Genomic DNA, 18,403 nt, shown 5'->3' with positions numbered 1-18,403 from the left:
GTGTGAAGAAGTCAGGCAAAGGAGTTCCCAAAACATCAGAAACGCTGTCTGTATACACCGGGGTGTTCTTTGGCTCTTGGCCAGGAGCACCCCAGCGCTGGAAATATTGTCCTTTTTTTATCCTATTATTATTAAACTTTAAACAATTCTAAGCAGTGAATTCTGATTTTCACACATGGGCAGGGCCACCTTCCACTATCCCAGGCCGCTCCAAGCCCCGTCCAGCCAGGCCTCGGGCACTTCCAGGGATTTCAGGGGCAGCTGCAGCTGCTCTGCAGAATCCATTCAAGGGCCTCCCCACCCTCACAGGGAAGAAACCAAAGCAGCAGCCAGGAAAAAGACCCCAAACCAAGGCCAAGCAATGCAAACCCCAATGCCCCTCTTCAGAAGACAGTTACACACTTTTAAAAACACATTTCACTACCTAATGGAAACATTCCTCGATGAGAATATTCCTTTAATTGGGAAGGGGGGAAGGAACCTCGGTGACTTTTAACACAAGCTTCTGCTTGACAAGTAAAAAAGTGTCAGGAGTTCTCAGGACCCTGTCCATAACACGGAGGGGTGCTCTCATCCCAAACACGCCACATCCGCATTCCCAGCAAACCCCCACCGGCCGTGTCCCCTCCAGGCCAGGAGCACGGCTGAGCTGCGGTGCCTTAAGCTGCAGAACAAACCCCACACCCGAAGGATCAAAGCCTGGCTAGCGAGCAGAGCGGGAGCGCTGCGGTGCTCTGCGCGGAGAAGCGCGTGCAGCCGCCGCCTCGGTCGCCGCACACGCGTGCTCTGACGGGAGCAAGGGCGCCAGCAACAAACAGCCGGAGCACGCTGCAGCGAGGACACGTTCCGGGCAGGGCAGCACCCGGCCCGCAGCCTGTGTCCCTGTCCCGGGGCCAGCCACGCTCCCAGGGCCGCTGGCAAGGCCACCCGTGTCGCTCCCGTAGGGAATGAGGCCGGCTTGTGGTTCTGATCCTCTGTGGCTGCCAGTGCGGGTACGAACGGAGGGCAGGGCTGAGAAAAGCGGGATCCGGAGCAGTTTGCAAATGCAGTTTCAAAGTTGTAACGTAGCTGAGAGAAAAGTCTCCTCCCTGGCTGACAGTGCAGATTCCCTTCCACCTCTGTCCCACCAAAAGTGATGCTGGACACGAGCGTGGCTCCACGGGGGACACTTGGTGTTAGGTCAGCTCTAATGGTTTATTCTCCAAGCTCACGGGGGGAATAAAATCTACTAAGACGTCCTGATGAGTGGGGACCTCTCTTCTTCTGTGCTCTGCAAAAACAAAACCACAGCGAGTAAAAGAGAGACCTTCCACCGTGGGAAGCTGGGCTGCCCCGACTCCAATCAGGGAAAGGAAAAGCTCCTACTTCTAAGGACAATTCCCTCTAAGAGAGCCAGGGCTGCGCTAAGGAAGCACCAGAGGGTTGGTGGCAGCTTGGGCAGGGACCTGGGCAGCCCTGACACAGGAGGGAAGGCAAGAACCAGCCAGGGATCACAAGAAGAGCTGCAGACTGCTGGATTACCTCTGTTTGCAGGAAGAGCAACAAAAAGCAAAGCAGGGAATGCAGGTGTCCCTTTGTCACTTTGACCCTTGCAGAGTGTTCCAGCACATCCAAGAGAGCTGGTTTGAAGCTGTGCATGTAGGGTGGGGCAGGAATTCCCAGGACAGGCCTTGGGCAGTGGGACAGATTGACACTCTGGCTGAGCTGCTGACAGCACGGGCAGGGCAGGGCAGGGCAGGGCAGGGCAGGGCAGGGCAGGGCAGGGCAGGGCAGGGCAGGGCAGGGCAGGGCAGGGCAGGGCAGGGCAGGGCAGGGCAGGGCAGGGCAGGGCAGGGCAGGGCAGGGAAGGGCAGGGAAGGGAAGGGAAGGGAAGGGAAGGGAAGGGAAGGGAAGGGAAGGGAAGGGAAGGGAAGGGAAGGGAAGGGAAGGGAAGGGAAGGGAAGGGAAGGGAAGGGAAGGGAAGGGAAGGGAAGGGAAGGGAAGGGAAGGGAAGGGAAGGGAAGGGAAGGGAAGGGAAGGGAAGGGAAGGGAAGGGAAGGGAAGGGAAAAGGACCAGTCTCTCCTGCACAGGAGACTGAAGTGCAGTCCCATGGGGATGGGATGGCAGTGGATCCCACTGATCCAGAGGGGTTCCCCAGGCACAGAGGGAAGTTGTAAGACAGCGTTTAGGGAACACCAAAGACAGTAAGCCCACATCAACTATGAGGACAAAACAGCCTCCTAGAGAACCCAGGCTATTCCTCTAACCAAAGGCTCCACACTTGGTGCCACCTGAACCCTATTATGGTGAAATGCTGGCATCAGCTTTCGCCCTGACAGGCACCTTAATGCCAGCGTGTCATCTCGGGACAGAACTGCTCATAAACAGATTTACAGGCTGTCTTGTAAATAGACAATACTGGAGAATACTTCCTGCTGCTGCTGTCTGTGCAATTCATCTGTTCTTTGGCCACAAATTTGCATAATGATTCGGGAAAATAACCCACTGGCACAATGGATTCTTATACAGCAGTTCTTCTGCTGAGAACACTTGACACCAACTAAATCTGTCCTCAGATATGGTGGAGTTTTTGCATCTTATCCTTCAGGGTCCTCTAGACAGGCTGATTTATTTCACTACTGTTGGCAAGGGAATTGGGCACAGAGACAGGACCTGCCTTACCAGGCTTCTCGGATTAACTCCGCTCCTTTGCTTTGGCGCGTTTATTCTGAGTCTATTAAAGCTTCCCCTCCCTAGAAAGGTCATTCCCAACAAAAACAATATAAAAACACGTGCAGAAAGACACCAAGAGGTAAAATCAACCACCAAAAAAAAAAAAAAAATCAAATGCAGGAAGATGGACAGCAAGCAAAGTCAAATGCAAGTGCTGCTTACCTCTTCAGGTATCCTCTGGGACCTGCACACCAGCGCAATGAAAACAATCCCAAACACAATCCCCAGAGCCATGATTACAAAGGGGATCCCAGTCACAACACTGGCTTCCAGCAGGACATGCCTGAGTTTGCTGGCAGATGCTTCATCAATCAGAACACTCTGGAGCAGAGAGAGATGAAGAGGAAATTAAAAAAAAAAAAAAGTTTATTTATTTCTGTGCTTCCTAAAAGATCACTTTTGTGAAGGGCAAGGAAACAACACTCCTGCAACTCTCCGCCACTGCTTCACTGCTTCTTGACATACTTCCCCCCTAAAATTCTTCCAGGGGGGCAGAGGGATCACCTATTGTGTATTTCAAAGGAAAACAGGGATTTTAAACTTTTGGTTTAGGAATGGAATTAACACCAATTGATTTGGTGATCTGACTACAGCACAGGAATATTCACAGCAGATGACCCAGAGAAAGGTGTGATCTCCTGAAGTCCTGCCTCTGTCTGAGCACCCCTTTTCCTCATGGCCAACTCCTTTGAGTTTAAAAGGAGTGTCTGAGAGTGTTTGGCAAGGCTGAAATTAACACTACAATAAACAGCAGGAGGGTTGTCAGCTAAGAAACAGCAACAGCTTCCTAGCTATTGCTGTACAAACAACAAGAAAATCAGCATTTTCTTTTCTGGCCGGCTCAGAGGGTATTTCTGCAAGAATTAACATGCCACAATGCTGGAAAGACATAGCAGAACTATTTACCTCATTTATATACATCACTGGGAAAATCAGCGTTCGGATGTTGCCGGTTTCACTGTGTGGGGAAAAAAAAAAATTATGGGTTTGGAACTTTTCCACCTGAGGGTTGTGAAGACAGATTATACAAGAATAATGAAGGAGGAAAGCATCCCTAAAAAACTCTGGTCTGTTCCTTTTTGCTGTGGATTTTCACCTCCCTGCTAGAGTAGGGCAATCTTGATCTCATGGATGGATAAATCCTGGTTTGGGAGCAGGGCATATTTTGGGACTTGGTGGGCAGTGAAAGACAGGGATCCATCCAGGGCTCATTAGTAACTGAGTGACAGATTTGTGCCAGGCAGCAGGAATTGGGCTAAGCTGATGTTGAAGGTTACTCCTACTTGTAAAACACAGGAACTATTGTCCAAGCGACATGGGCACAGCAGCAAAAATCCCCCAACAGTTGGCACATGTGTAATCCCAGCTCAGGCAGGAGCTGTGTTACTGTGACAGCTCCTGGGCACTGGGAAACAAGCCTGAAGAACACCACTGAGTCTTTCAAGGGGACTGGGCAGATAAAATACTTGTCTTGTAGTTATTATAGCCAAGCTGTACCAGTAAACATCAGGAGGACTAGCTACCACACAACATTCTTTACTCTGCAGATGGAATTACAGAATCTGCTTCATCTGTGAGAGGGGAGCATACTGCCCCTTAGAACTGAGATTCGAGTGGACTTCTCTCTCACACTTGCTCTCTCCATCCCATATTCCATCAGAACGCTGCAGAAAAAAATCATGCTGAATATCAGCTTAGATACGAGACTCCATCCAGCAGCAGAGAACACTCACAAAAATTCAGGTAATTTTCGGACGTGAACGTTGACCTGCATCCGCTTGGCTGCCCTCAAGACGAGCCCTGTCAGCTGGGAAATAAAAGAGATCAGTGTTAAAAAAAACCAGTGAAGGTGAAAGAATGAGGATTGTGAGAAGGCAGAAAGAACCTGGTACACACCAGCAGGATCTGCACTCGACCTTAGGAGCGGAGCTGTGGAATTTCCTCCCGCTTTAGCTGCACATAACAGCCCGATGAGTCAGAGCACTGTTTCTGTAAACCAGGCAGGTTGTGACTGTGCTCTTTTCCCCGACCCACATTTGTCTGTGGGGGTGTAGAGATCACTGCTGCACTGGTTTTAGCTGGGAGAGAATTAATTTTCTCCACAGCAGCTGGCATCGGGCTGCGTTTTGGAGCCGTGATGAAAACAGCGTGGGTAACGCAGGGATGTTCCAGTGATTGCTGAGCAGCTCCAGACCTTTTCTGTTTCTCACACTGCCCTGCCAGCCAGTGGCTGGGTGGGTGGGGTGTGTGAGACACTGGGAGGGGACAGGGACAGGACAGCTGACCCAAAGGGATCTCCCATTCCATCCAGCATCATGGAGCTACCACAGATCCCTAGAGGTCAACGGGACTATGCCAACACCCACCACACAAGGTGCTTGGATCCATTCACCTACAGAACCCTTGAAAAAAGGTTGCACTTACGGGATTGATGTCCAGAAATGTCTCATGGTATTCTTTTCTAGGATGCATGCCCTCTATGTCCTCTACAAACTTTGGATCTGCCTGGTAAAAATGTGGAGCTGACAGAAATATTGGAGCACCTGGAATGTGAAAACACCGAGTCACCACCAAAACAAAAGGCCGAGCAGGACTCAGGGAAGCCTTGGAGGACCTCACAGCTCTGAGCTGTTTACAGAGAGGGGAAGGGGCCCTTGTGGAGCTGCAAAGCCCCCGTGGCTGTGGGACAGACACAGCTGGGCCGTACCCTGCTTGCAGACGCTGACGTTGAGCACACCGGTGCCGGGGCAGTTGCCGGCGGGCACGCAGAAGCCGGCGTTGGCCGGGTTCACCGAGGTGTTGGCAAACACCATGGAGGAGGGCACGAAGCGGAACGTGGGCACCCCGGCCACGGCTCCCGAGCTGTCGTACACCAGGAACAGGGACCTGCGGGGAAGCAGAGCAGGGCCAGGCGTGTCAGGCTGCAGCAGCACTGACCCCAGCTGCACGTGTCCCCCTGCTGATGCCCATGTCTGTCCCGGTTTGCATTCCCACCGCTGTCTGATCAGCAAACACACGTCTCATCATCCTGCTGCTGCACAAAACAGACGGTCCCCACGCCACTGCTGCATGTGGTGTGAGTGCTGGCACCTCTGCTGGAAGGAACCAGGAAAGGAACACTGTCGTGGAAGACAGAATAATCTGGCACGTGCTGAATTTAGCCTAACACACGTCTGTATTGATTTAAATAATTCCAGGTTGGTTTTGTTCTTCATGCACCAGGAAATCAGCATGAGGGCAGATGAGGTGTACATAAGGAAGGAAAGGCCAAGATTTCCTTGGTACATTTCAGACAGCATCATGTAAAGTCGTAAATCTCTGAAGAGGGCAATCTGGGCTCTCTGAAAAAGCACAGCACAGAGGAAGACTTTGGAGGAAAGAAGCTTAAGGAAAGCTCATCCTTCCATTCCCGTTGTTCCTAGCCTTGCAGTCCAGTCTGTCCTTGCAGTTTTCGTCCAAATTTTCACCTCACAAATCTATACTTTCAAATAACACATCCTTAACTGCAGATTAGGAGGGCTTTTTGTAACTCTCATCCTTCCCACCACGAATAAATGCAGACCACTGTGACTGTTAAATGAAATCACAAGAGGAGGACCACCAGCCTAACACGACACCTCGAGAGGAATGGATGCAAACGCTCTGCTTTGAAGCCTGAGTGCCACAGTCTTCTCCTTACCTGCAGAAATCAGAAGAAAAGATGTAGATGTTCTCATCTTTGCTGATCAGCGGGTGAAAGGATGTCCCATCTGTGCCATTGATCATGTTACATGCCTCTGTTGTCCACCAGCTCAAGGACCTGAAGGAAGGGAAGCAGAGAGAGCAAGGGCTAAAAGATGTCCAAGCAGCAGTCAGGCAATGCCAGCTCCTGGCCTAGGCAAACGGGAATCAGACCTGTACAGGGCCAATTCCTCCTGCCTCAGCTCTGCTAACGAGAAAAGGGGTTGAAATGGGTTTAAGTTGCACTTGCATCCTCTTTAAACTGGCACCAGGCAAGCAAGGGGCAGATTGTGACAGAGGCAACAGTACACTGAGAAACTTACTCTTTTCCTTTCCACTCCACAATCCTGGAGAAGTTCAGGTAGTTCGTTTCCCCGCTCAGGAAAACATATTCTCCATCATCAGTTCCGTTCATCTGCAAACAGATGCAGGAGCTTTCAGTGGCTCCACTCATCCTGTGGCACCTGGCTGGTCACTGCAATGGGGTGGCAGGAGTTGAAGCTGTCACCACTCCAAATCCACCCCAGGAGTGATGGACTGCCCCTGAGATCTGTGCAGTTCATTGAACTCCATCCTGAACAGGAATGAGGTGGAAGTGACTGGGCAAGATCCTTACCCCTCCCAAAGGCAGGAAACACAACACCAGATGAGCCTTTTCTCCCTTTGAGAGCTGCCCCTGAATAAAGAGCCCTCAGGAAGAAAATAACCTCAGCACTGCAGACATGTCCACGCAGCAAGGATTTCTCCCAGACCAAAATGACATGCAAGCCAGGAATGGCTCCAGCACAGAATTAACATCCAATTTCAGTCAATTACTAAGGAAATCAGGACATTTGTCTGGCAGTTTGCACACGTGGCCCCACAAAGCCCATGTTATTCAAGTGAGTACAGGCAATAGTGGAGGATGTTGTCCTTGGAAAGCTTATCCATCCCTCCCATCCAGTGCCATCACCCCCAGGGACAGCAGCAGCAGGCGTGGCCATCAGTTACCTTGCTGAAGAGCCCAAAGACAGGGTCGATCTCGGGGTGCAGGACGTGGATGGTGGACAGCAGCCTGTCCTTGTAGCCCCAGAGCAGCTCGTGGACGCTGTGCACGGTGAACAGCGACTCCTGGTACAGCAGCAGCAGCACCTCCGTGGCAAACTGCAGAGGGGTTGACCTGGTCCACTCCATGGCAGTCTGCCAGGGCATTGGAATGAGGGAGCAATGGTCAGATTTGCTGGGCAATAAATGATCAGCTGCATGCAGGCACAGATGCTTTCCACCACTGCACAATCATTTCCCCAAAATTCAAATGTTTATTTCCTTTCCAGCTTACAAGAAGTCTTCAAAGAGGTCATAACAAAAGGAGGGCATTTCTTTGGGCTAACCAGCCTGTGGTTCATCTCGTACTGCCTGTTACAGTACATCACAGCCAAAAATCTGAAGGAGAGATAATCCTTACCACCATGAGATGTCTGGGAGGAATTGAAAACACAGGGTCTGTATTGTCTGCAACTTTCAGTAAGCTGAGTCCTATCTACTACTACTATACACAGGGCATTTCTGGACTCATTTGTAAAGTCAGGCATTTTTGGAAATGCTGGGGAAAAAGTTGAAATGAAGGTACCCTGCAACTGAAACTAAACCAGGATGGAGAGTAAAGGCTGAATAACACCCCCAAGTATCTGAGTACAGGCTGGCTGCCTCTGGAAGCTCTGACAGCTTGGGATCTGCTTGTTCTCATGCTATCCCTGTGTAAGACCAAAATAATGGTCTGCCTTTGATCACCATAAGACCCTCTTTCACCTTGTGCAGTCTGGGGATGCATTTCTGACTTTAATACTCTGAGAGGTTCTTTTCACTCAGCTTTGCCTGGAACTGCTCTACTGTAGTTTGTTCCTGGTTTGAGAAGCAGGCTTGGAGGCAGCTTCTCCAAGTTTGACAAAATAACCCCAAGCACTCCCAGCTCCCTCACGCAGAGGCCAGAGTTCCTCCTAGGCATTTGACATCACTGATGCCCTGGTTTCACTGACTCATGGAAGCCCAGCAAGCCTGATTTCCCCTTGTCCCTGGAGAGTGTGTGATCACGTAGCACCAGAGGAAGGCACAGGCACTGCAGAGGCGTGAGGAGAGGGAGGAACAAAATAAGCCCCCCACAACAGTCCAGCCCCAAACTGAGACCAGCATCTGCCTGGGACACGAGCTGCCTCTCTTGCTCTTCCATCACATTCACCTACCACAAAGGGAGAGTCAGGACGAAGCAACACGCTGCTGCTTCTGAAGTGTGTCAGGATGAATTCCAAGCAGGAATGAACGAGAACTCACCACTGCAGGGATATTTACTGTCCTGATCAGGTCCACTTCAGGGTCTCCCACTGACTTCTCAGGTTCAAATACGTAAGTCTTTGGGTTTAGAGCAGACACTTTGGTTCCGTTGTCCAAAAACTGGACGTGCACTCTTGGCCTGTATTCCCTGAAAGACAAGAGTTTGTTCTCTAATTGAGTTAAACAAGTAGACACAGCATTAATCATGATCAACTTATGGCTGTTCTACTGCTTTAAGCACACAAAGGGTGGCATTTCCAGGTTTTTGGAAGTAGATTCCCTCACTGACACAAACTCCCCACTGCGTCTGCGTGAGCTGAGTCAGACATCACGGGGCGTTTCCAAAAATGCCACCCTGCGTGTTAATTGCACTTCATATTTTTGCCTCATCTTTAAAAACCTCAAAGGAAGGACAACAATTTCAGACGGTTCAGAAGGATTTAGAGGCACCATATATGAGACTGCCCTGAAGTCCAGTTTGCAAATGAAACTTTTGCCTCTGCTGCAGGCAAAATCCACTCCCAGAAAGATGCAGGCTGCTTGTGTGTCATGGACCTGACCTAAGAACCCACCAGAATCCTTCTGCTGGCTTCAGAAGCAAGTGGCACTAGGGCTTACATGTGGCACAACCACAGAACAAGCCTCATTTTAGCTCTTCTCCTTTAATTCTTGAGCAGGAATCCTGGACATGACAGAAATTCAACTGAATTTTTGCTGTTCACTACCCATGGCCTGGGAGGTTGCTGCTGTTCCTGTCTAAGCACACAGACAACAGGATAAAACTCAGGATTGCTGACAGACCAGTCCAATTGGCAAGGAACATCAAATGCTACCTGCTGGCCCGACGAGAAAGTCAGATCCTAATTACCCTGACACGCATGTCAGGAGCACAAGTCAATTTCCATTGCCATTAGCACCTTACCAACCAGGATTCTGCAGCTGTGCAGAGCAGGCTGACACACACGTGGCCCCAGCAAACCCCAAAAGGGAAATGGCACACGCAGGAGGTGAAACTCCTCCTGTTTCCTCAGCCTGCAGTGACTCAGGAGCCTGTTGACTTTCACATTTGCCTGGGCAAATGTCAAGTCCCAAGACGTGAGGGAGAATTGTTCTGCCAGATCTTGTGCTCTGATGTTCTGCATTCAGTATGGATCGAGACTGTTCTGCCAGGCTGCACTGGATCCATCTGGCTGCACTGGATCCATCAGTGCAGCTTCACAACAGGCTGCATTACTCTGGCTCAGCTTTCACATCTAAAGCAAACTGTAAAGGCCTGTGAAACTACTGCTGTTAGAAACCAGCCACTTCCCATCTTCCTTACCCTAAAGGTGTCTCTACCACTCCCCAGCATCCCTGAAACCCAGGAACATTTTGGTCTGGCAACACTTCCAGCTTGGCTTGGCAAGACCCTCTTGGACAGCAATCTATTTTATACCCCAGGGCTGGAACTGAGTGGATGGAGATGGACAGCTGTGAAATGCCTTCCTAAAATAGGCCAGGAGTAACCTGAGACACCTCTCCAGCTCTGGAGAGGAAAATAATACTCCTTGATGAAGGATATGAGTAGGAGGCTCTGAGATGTTGAAGTTAAAATGTTGTAAATGTGTGCAAGACCAGACAATATTCCAGTGTTCTTTGGAACTCAGCAGGCTTGGGCAGATAAGCAGCTTGAACTTTGTCATTATTTATTTTACATGCTACCCTTTCAACTTCCAGGATTGAAAAACACCAGCACCACTATGTTTTTGTTACAGAATCTGCCTCAAGTACTTTACAATGGATGCTGGTGAAAACTCTGAGCTGCAGGATGAGACTCTCTGGAGCCCTCCCTGTCACTGACTGGATTTTTTCCCTCTGCTTGTCGGGCCCAGTTCACTGCCAGCCTTTCCCCAAACACCCTGTTTTATAAAAACACCCAGCCAGGTGCCTCACGTTAGGGCATTTTGGGTGTTCTGCCACGTGCTAAGGCCAAATGAGGCTTCAGTGCTTTGCTACACAGGGCCTGTGGAACCAGCTGGAGGTTTCTTCCCTGGCTGGGGCGTGCAGTGTGGCTGGAACAGCCCTCCCTGAGGAAGCTCCCACACGCCTCCTCTCCTCCCCACCCACTGCTGACAGCCTGCTGCAGCCAGGCCAGGGTTACGAAATCTGCTGCGAGAGAGCTCTCCACTTCCTAACTTTCCTTCTTCCTCTATGGAGGAAGAGCAGAGCACAGGGGAATCCTGTCCACACATGCCAGAATGAGGTTAAGCAAACCAGCCAGAAGCAGCTGGAATGTGCAGCCTCTTTCCTTCCCTCCCTGTCCCCGCCAAGAACACCTCAGGGAGGGCTGGCGTCGGGAACCCGCTTGCAGCCAGCCCGTGGCGTGGGATGCAGGGAAAGGCTCTCCCAGCAAACCAGCAGCTCAGGCTGGGCCTCCCCTGGGGCAGGGACCAGCCCAGCCACTACAGCACCAGCCCCATCCACCCTGCTGAGCTCCTTCATGGACAAGGTGCAGCTTCCCAAACCAGGCTGCGTCAGATACCCAGGAGAGACTCGGAGATAAGGAAAGGGGAAAGAAGAAGCTTGCAAAGAGGACTTCATGCCAGCCTGTGTGGTGCTCTGCAGCTTTGTGAACCCTGGAGCTGGCCCTGTTCATCTTCCTGACATGAACATATTGCTGACTAATGCCCAGTGTTACACTACACACACCTGAAGGAAAGCTTGGGAACTTGAGAGCTTGTGGATCATCTTTTCTCCAGCTCTACTGGCTCATGTAATAGCAGGGATTATGCCAAAGCACCACATAGAGTTTGCCAGGACTAAACAGACACAGGACTAGAATGCAGAGGAGACAGGGAAGGGGAAGGCACTGTTGGCAGGGGGAGAAGGGAAGCAGGAAACTGAAAGGCAAGAGATAACGCAGACACCAAGGCTCCCACAAAGGCTTCTGCTTTCATTCCAGCACTTTTTCAAATACCAAGAGATTCTGATAATTTTGCAGCTTAGGTAAAGACAGTTCCTTCTGGCACTGAGCCCATGCCTGGCCTGGATGAGCCTGTGTGACCAGAAGTGAGGGTGACAGCCAGGAATCCACCTTCTTGCTGTGGCGATGAGTTCCCCATAACACCAGGACTCCCAGGACCACAGCCCTTCCTGCCACAGACCTGCTCCTGGCTTGCAGGGCTGCAGGCAGCTGAGCACAACACAGCTCTAAAGGAAAACTTGTCTGTAAGGGGACTTTCAAATCTCTCCGTGCCACACAGGACAGCTCCAGGAGCTGGACAATATTTAACATTGCACGTGGCTTTAGTAAATCCATCAGTAAAAATGAGAGGTTTTAATGCTAAGCAGGTTTTTCAGTGAGGGTTGGCTCAGGAAGACCCTTTTAGTAGCACTCTTAAATGTTTTTCTGGCCACATTTTACCCATGTGGATGGTGCAACTCCAGTTAGGAACCAACTCCTGAGTGAGCATGAGTCACACTTTGTGCAACACTCCTCTCTCCCAATCCTCCCAAACATCACCCAGCTCACAAGACAGCAGGCCAGCATGCATCACCTTCCTCTGTGTTCAGGAGTGAAGAAGAGCGGCACACCAGCAAAACTTGACCCAAAATATGACAGAAGTCACTGGCCTCATCTGAAAGCAGCTGCAAGTGTCAGTGCTGTGTGGGCTGTGACCATGCTCTCCTGGATAAACCTTCCCTCACACACTAACACCTAGGTTTTCTCCCAGAGCGGGATCTCAAGCCTTCTGGATTCCTCACACAGCACAGGTCTCGTGGAGTGTGGAACTCCTGAGAGGTCCTACCTGTAGGTGTATGGTCCTATTTCCTCTACGAGAGGAGTGGCGCCTTGGAGCACTTCCAAAGGATTTGTCACATTAAAGAAGTAGAACTGCATGTAGACTGGGGGGGGAGGGTCCTCCCAGGCCTCAAAGGTTTCCGTGCCGTTCTTCAAGACCGTTCCCTGAAACAAGAGAAAGGCACATCAGCTGCTAATGCCATCATGCTGCATGGTACTGACAGCAGAGAGAGGAATTCCATGCCCTGGGAACAAGCACAGGCAGTAAGACTCGAGGGAGACCCCAGTTCTAGATCTGCTTTACTTTGGAGCAGCTCACTCAGTATCAGCCAGCCCAGGCACCTGCTCTCCTGGCCACAGGCACCTGCTCTCCAGGGACAGCACTGCTTGGTTTGTAGTTCCACATCTCCCCACAGACAATTGTGCCTGACATTTTTCAGAAGGGAGACTGATCAGCTATTATTCAGCAATCCTGTCTCCTTTCCTGCATCAGTAAAAACCTCCACCTGATGCAAGACACCACGGAATGTGCCAACATTATAGATAAAAGTACAACTCAATGTTGGGAGGCCAAAAGAGTCCTGGCCTCGGTGATTTCTTTGCCCAAGAATGTCAGATTCCAACAAAGCTGTGAGATTCTGTCTCCCAAGCAATTAGACTTTGTTTTTCAGTGGCCTGTGAGCAAAACTGTGAATGACAAATTTATTTCACACAGGCACTCTAGGATTTGTGCCTTTCCAAGGTCTTGGTATAGGGGAAAGATTTTTTGCCCTCTATCTTTAATTTCTTTCCTACAGCAAAGTCAGCATCTGCATCTCCAGACCCACAGTGTGTCAGTCTACTTGGTAACCAAGTTATAAAGCCTTATTTTGTAACAGAAGCGCTTAGGAAATGTAACACTAATTCCCTTACCTCAGTGATACCCCTTATCAGTATATACATGTTATATGGAAAGTTACAACCCCACCTGTCATGTAGAGCTCTGCAATAGAGGTCTCACTTTATTACCAACCCATTTTGGATAAAATGATGGGGATATAAAGCATCCCCATCACCAAAATCAAGGCTTTTCATGTAGCCACAACTCTGGAACTGCTTCGGTGGTCACACAGAGAAATCTGGCTCGCAGAGTGAATGTTTGGGAATAAACACAAAGAAAACTCTATCTTTGAAAACCACATCACCTGTAGGCGGAAGAAAGGGAGGAGGGGAATGATTTGCAATTAAATGGCTCTCATCAATACTCATTCTTCTTATTCTTCTGAGAAAACAAGTGGAATATTGTGAGTGGAAGCTCAGAAGCAGGGCAGGCTGGACAGCTGCCAGCTCGTGGTCAATGTTCACAGGGTCTTATCAGCCACACTTGCCACAGGACTCGTTCTTGGCCTTCCCACTTAAGGAGCCATTTTCTCTCCATGTAGACTTTAATTTTGGAGGACGAGATAAAGAGAAGGCTGTTTCAAAGACAAACTCATTGGCAGGAGCTTGGCATGGCAGCAATAATGCTGAATGGCAGCGAGAGCCAGCCCACCTGGTGGCACTTGGCACTTGCAGCCTGCTTTCCCCATAGGATTAAAACCTATGTATTCTGTGCACACCTCAAAAACTAATGTGTTTCAGACACGCTTGAGGAGCTTGGAGCACTTCTCTGGAACTACCAGCACCTCATATATACCATTTCCTACACAGCCTGATGCTTTTGATCCTGTTTTCTTATGATTGATGCCAAGGAGACTCATCTCTGTATTCACTGGACATATTAATTGCAGATTTATTTCTTGGATTGCACAGCACAATTTGCATCTCCCACAGAAATTGTCTATTTATAGCTGTGTACAGTGACAGCAAACCCAGATTAACAAACTTCTGAGCTGGATTCAGAGAGACTCCCAAAAACTGTCAAATAATGAAACATGGTAAGCTCTTCTCTTCTGATTTTCACCCAGTCTTACCAGGGATATTTCAGTCTATCACAGGATATTACAAGGACATCAGGGCTTCTCCCTTCCAAGTGGAGTCCATGCTCATTTCCAGTGTTCCAAAACATCCTTCCTGCTGACTGTATTTATCAGCCAGCCCTGAACCTGCAGTGCTCTCATTTGCTGCTGTTTCCTTGCCTTGACTGTGCTTTACACAGAGGAAATAAATAGGGAGCTTTCCCTCCCAATATATAACAGCTACTGGCAGTGATGGTGGGAGTGGGAAATGGTACTGAATATTTCTGAAAGCTACACAGAAAATTTAATTCCTTTTTCATTTTATTTCCTGGAACCCCTAAACGTTTTAATTCAAAGATGCACTTTCACGTGTTCATCTATGACAGAGTTTAAGTGCAACTTGTTAAGGTGATGGGCTAAGTGTTCAGACCAGCATGGACAGACCTCTCTACTCCTGCACCCTGGGAATGCCCTGCCCCAAAGGAGCATCCCAATGGATCCTTCAGCTAGGCCTTCATACTAAACTCTCCTGAGAGCTCCAGTATTTTTGCATTAAACAACAAGAGCAAAAAATGATCAACACATCAGCTAAATCAAAGGAGAAAACCTCTTCCTTGGGCCTGAAACATTCCAGCCAATTCAGCTTGAGAGATGGCTGGTGACAAGTCCAGTGGAATTTCAAGGGGTTTGAAGAATAAGTGTTTTCTAAAATTCTCAGCCTAAGGAATGTGATGTGAAGGAAACATCTGGGCCAAAGGACTGTCTGACTTCAAATTTTGGAATAAGGTGCATAGCTCCAAGATTGATTGTGTGTGTATGTGCATATATATATATATATATAAACAATATATATTAGGTTGTATTCACAACCTGCACACCTATGGCAACAAATACACCAGCATCTTCCCATGAGAGGGCACAAAGCAACACCACTGGCAGCTGGAATGCCTTTCTTCTGGGGAAGATTTATCCCTGTTCCTTATAGATTTTTTTTCCCCTCTCCTCTCTAGAGTTTCAGGTGCTAGGCCCAGATAACAAACAGGTTTTGGAATTCTGCTTGGAATGGCGCATTTAGTTCACAGAAATTTAAAAAAAATAGCAAATAAAGAATAAGTTGATGAGATTTGAATGCCTTCTGGGAAAAGTGCTGCCAGTGTTCTTGTCACAACGCATCTGCCCACTGATTTCCAAGGGTTTTTCTGACAGCAGGTTGGATTCCCACTCTTCCCACACCCTGCCTTTGGCTGGAAAGGCTGCTGCACACAACCCCCTGTGAAAGCAGAGCCATCCTCAGCTGCTCACAGGTGCTTCAGCTGTTCCAAAACACAGCTTTCCACTCCAGCTGCACTTAAGACAGCAAAGACAGCCCCTCACTGCGAGGCAGCTCTGCTCCAGGACGCCTGGAAAGCCCTCAAAGGAACAGGGACTCCTTGCAAAAGCTCAGGTCTTGCCCCATTCCAAAGGCAAACTGAGATTTGTCTATTTGCACAGGATTTTCTAAGCTACACACGTGGTTACACAAGAGACAGCAGCTTTCCAGACTACACACAAATGAGGGGAAGCTCACATGGGATAAAGCAAACGTGGAAAGCAGCCAGATCAGCAGAGTGACTGGGAGCACCCTGCTTTGGGGCTGAAAGCTGTGTTTCCCCAGTCTGGGGGGGTGTGGCTCCTGCAGCAGCTCCTGCAGCAAGGAGCCGGACACTTCATTCCCTGCAATCCAGATGTGTGCCAGCAGGAGCTGGAGAGCAGCAGGCAGGAAAAGCCTGAGCTCTGGAAACTTTATCCTGCATTACTGCAAGGCCTGCTGAGCAAACACCAAGTTGCTGTTACATAAGTTGCTCCGGGGAAGGAGCAGGCTGCCGGGAGATAATGCGCGTAAGGAGGATCACGCCTAATTCCCGACAGTCCTGCTCCAAAGCACCGCTTCCACCCCACTGCTCTGGCGCTGACAGCAGAAGAACACTGGAAGCAGAACTTCTGGGATGCAGGGGAGGGCAGACTCCTTCCCAAGGAGAGCCAAGATCAGGGGGATGGAGCTGCACTTCCAAGTGGCACAACCTGCTGTAAGCTCACTGCCAACCTAAAACTGTGCTCGCTAAACCAAACCGATTTGAGACAGTCCCATGGCAGGAAATGCTGCCTGTCAACAGCCCAGAGGAAAGAACAGTAGGTTAGGAGATCACAGATAATCTGGTCACCACTTAGACAACAGCACTGGTCAAATCCCTTCATCAGTTAGCGTTCCTGGCTTCCCTGTCAGAATAAGATGATATTCCTCAGATAGAGAGATAAATAATTGTTCATTTACAAAGGAATTCCAGGAGAGTTACTAACACAACTGACCTTTCTCACTGGGCCACTGCAGAAATGCACAGAGCCACTCTGGGAGAGAAACAAAAGCTTAGGCAGAGCAGGAACAGTGCAGGCCTCTGCATCCACAGCAACGGCAGGATGAGTGTCCCCACGTGTGGAACAACATGGTGAAATGCCTGGCTGCCATCACCCAGCCTGGGGAACCGGCACACACCGCGTGTTCCAGCCCACAGCACCTCTGGCCCTGCTCCAGAGGCACCAGTAAATGGAACAGCAGAACAAGTATGAAAGCTGCATGCAATTTATGACAGAGATGGCAAAAAGAAGGGGTGCTTTAGGTGGCCCCTGCTCCCCTCAGGTGTTGCTGCTCTGGAGAGGGCTCCTCCATACAGCTGCTGCCCCACAGCCAGCAAAGCTGCCTCAAGAAGAGGCATTTTTACCCATCCTCACCCGATTTTTACCCAGCCCAAGGTCCAGTGCAGCCTGAGCTCCATTCTGAGCTCAGCCGGGTGGTGCTGGGCGGGGGGGGGGGGGGGGGGGGTGGTTTCCCGGCCCAGGGATGCTCCTGCCCACTCACCCACCGCTGCTGCAAGGAGGGAGCCAGCCTCTCCCCTCCCTCCCTCGCTATTTTCAGACGGAACAAACCGGTAAACAAGAGCCGGCAACGCGGCAATGCTTTTACCTGCTTCACCTGCAGATCCACCACCGTCTGGAAGACGTGCGCGACCAGCAGGGAGATGCTGGCGATGAGCAGCGTCATGGCCAGGACCCCCACGGTGACCAGACACAGCGACTTCATGGCTGCTGCTGCCGCTGCCGAGCAGGGACCGCCGGGGCTCCGCCGGGCTCGGGCTCCGGGGGCGGGCGCACCGCGGGCCCCGCCCGCCAGCGCCGGGAGGAGCCGCCGCTGCCCGCCCTCGGCGCCGCGGCCACCGCCGCTCCCCCGGGGATGCTCTGCCGTCCCGGGGGATGCTCTCCCGGCTCACCCGGGGTCGGGACAGCGTATTCCAAAAGAACGGGGGGTGGTTCCTGCCCGCGAGGATTCCTGGCACAGCCGGAGGCCTCGTGCCCGCTGGGGATGGCGCTGCTGGAGCGCCTCGCTCGGCGCGGCGGGCAGCGCCGAAGGGCGTTCTGGAAAACAAGCGGAGGAATTCCACACCGAGATTATTGCGGGAAGGCTTGAAGGGAGCGTGAAGCGCCTCCACACTGAATTAGGCATCGCAGGGAGCGGATTCTGCCACAGTTCCGTGCAGTTCAGCTGCCACTAACACAGTTAAACCGCTCTTGAAAAAATAAATCACGGCAATGTACCTGCTTTTTCAAAAGCCAGTGGGATGTTCTGCTCCATTTTCCCACCCATCACTGCCAGCAGGAGGGAAAGACACCTGCAACAGGGGCTTTCCAGCGTTGGATGTCATGCCAACCCCTTTACCCCACAGCCCTCCTGCGGCACAAAAGGCAGGCAAGCCCTGCGACGCAGCGCTACCATCCCACGTCCCATCAGCAGCACCAGCGTTTCCCAAGTCACGAGTCAGCTCCCTCTCCAAACCACGAGGCTGGCAGCTCGCCAGCTGCAGCCCGATCCAAGTAATACCTTCCTGAGCAGGAGGGCAAGTGGCCCTTCAGGTG

General features: G+C 50.7%; 1 protein-coding gene across 2 annotated transcripts; it reads right to left on the bottom strand.

Annotated features, from left to right (window-relative positions):
• Nucleotides 1-436: 436 nt before the first annotated feature.
• SCARB2 (scavenger receptor class B member 2) lies at nucleotides 437-17,641 on the bottom strand. Of its 2 annotated transcripts, XM_053940354.1 has the most exons (13): nucleotides 17,457-17,641; nucleotides 12,529-12,686; nucleotides 8,741-8,888; nucleotides 7,424-7,612; nucleotides 6,757-6,848; nucleotides 6,393-6,512; nucleotides 5,421-5,599; nucleotides 5,138-5,256; nucleotides 4,447-4,520; nucleotides 3,620-3,671; nucleotides 2,876-3,034; nucleotides 2,663-2,733; nucleotides 437-1,270 (listed from the first exon to the last, which is right to left on the bottom strand). In XM_053940354.1, the coding sequence occupies exons 1-12, from the start codon at nucleotides 17,571-17,573 to the stop codon at nucleotides 2,704-2,706; spliced, it is 1,437 nt and encodes a 478-aa protein (XP_053796329.1). In that variant the 5' UTR covers nucleotides 17,574-17,641; the 3' UTR covers nucleotides 437-1,270; nucleotides 2,663-2,703. The 2 variants fall into 2 exon arrangements, with proteins under 2 accessions (XP_053796329.1, XP_053796328.1); XM_053940353.1 differs by lacking the exon at nucleotides 2,663-2,733 and having other exon boundaries at nucleotides 17,457-17,640.
• Between the last annotated feature and the right edge of the window lie 762 nt (nucleotides 17,642-18,403).

The sequence above is a fragment of the Vidua chalybeata genome, chromosome 4, assembly GCF_026979565.1.
Source record: "Vidua chalybeata isolate OUT-0048 chromosome 4, bVidCha1 merged haplotype, whole genome shotgun sequence".
In the NCBI taxonomy this organism is placed as follows: domain Eukaryota; kingdom Metazoa; phylum Chordata; class Aves; order Passeriformes; family Viduidae; genus Vidua; species Vidua chalybeata.
This window is presented reverse-complemented; position numbering and strand designations above follow the sequence as displayed.